The sequence below is a fragment of the Pteropus alecto genome, unplaced genomic scaffold (genome assembly GCF_000325575.1).
Source record: "Pteropus alecto unplaced genomic scaffold, ASM32557v1 scaffold1001, whole genome shotgun sequence".
Classification (NCBI taxonomy): Eukaryota; Metazoa; Chordata; class Mammalia; order Chiroptera; family Pteropodidae; genus Pteropus; species Pteropus alecto.
This window is the reverse complement of record NW_006431443.1, coordinates 101,150-101,856: the sequence shown is the minus strand read 5'-3', so window position 1 is coordinate 101,856 and position 707 is coordinate 101,150. Positions and strand designations below refer to the sequence as shown.

At 48.8% G+C, this 707-nt stretch overlaps 1 protein-coding gene across 1 annotated transcript; it reads left to right on the top strand.

Moving 5' to 3' along the window:
- LOC102881765 (RNA polymerase II subunit A C-terminal domain phosphatase SSU72) lies at positions 1 to 339 on the top strand (the record flags this gene model as incomplete). The annotated part of the gene is made up of 1 exon (XM_006905826.1): positions 1 to 339. A coding segment is annotated over one exon (339 nt), but the record flags the coding sequence as incomplete, so codon positions are not given.
- Between the last annotated feature and the right edge of the window lie 368 nt (positions 340 to 707).

Genomic DNA, 707 nt, shown 5'->3' with positions numbered 1-707 from the left:
CACATCTTGGGAAGAAACGAGAGAATCAAGCCCCGGCCAGAGAGATTTCAAGAGTGCAGCGATCGCTTCGATGTCATCTTTACGTGCGAGGAGAGCGTCTATGACAGAGTGGTGGCAGATCTGTGTGCCAGAGAACAAGAGACCTTGCAGCCCGTGCACGTGGTCAACGTGGACGTGAAAGACACCTTGAGGGGCGCCGCCCTTGGAGCTGTCATCATCTGTGAGCTCTGCCAGGGTCTGCAGGACGTGGAAGACTTGGAAGGCGATCTGGACAAGCTGCTCCTGGCAGTGGAGAAGAAAACAGGAAAGAGCTTTCTTCACACTGTCTGCTTCTACTGAAGAACTTGGCTGGTTCGGGCCCCTCGCTCGGTGAGAATTCGTATGTGGAGCTTTTGAGTAGTCCCGATTTCTGTGAGAAGCATCCACTCACTGCTGTTTTTACACTATTTAGGTGTGCCATGGGAAGAGGTCCGAACAAGAAAAGCATCTGGTGGGAAATGAGAAGAAGGATCACCACAGTCATCAAAACACTGCAAGTGTCGGGGATATTGGTCTAGGTACTTTGCAGGGAAGAAGTAATTCAGTGCTTACATTGCTCTGTAAGGAAGTTACCACCATGGACTCATCTTCCAGTGAGCAAATCAAAGTTCATAATGGAATGTGCTGGATAAGTGATTTAAGGATTTTCAGCAGAAAAAATGACATTA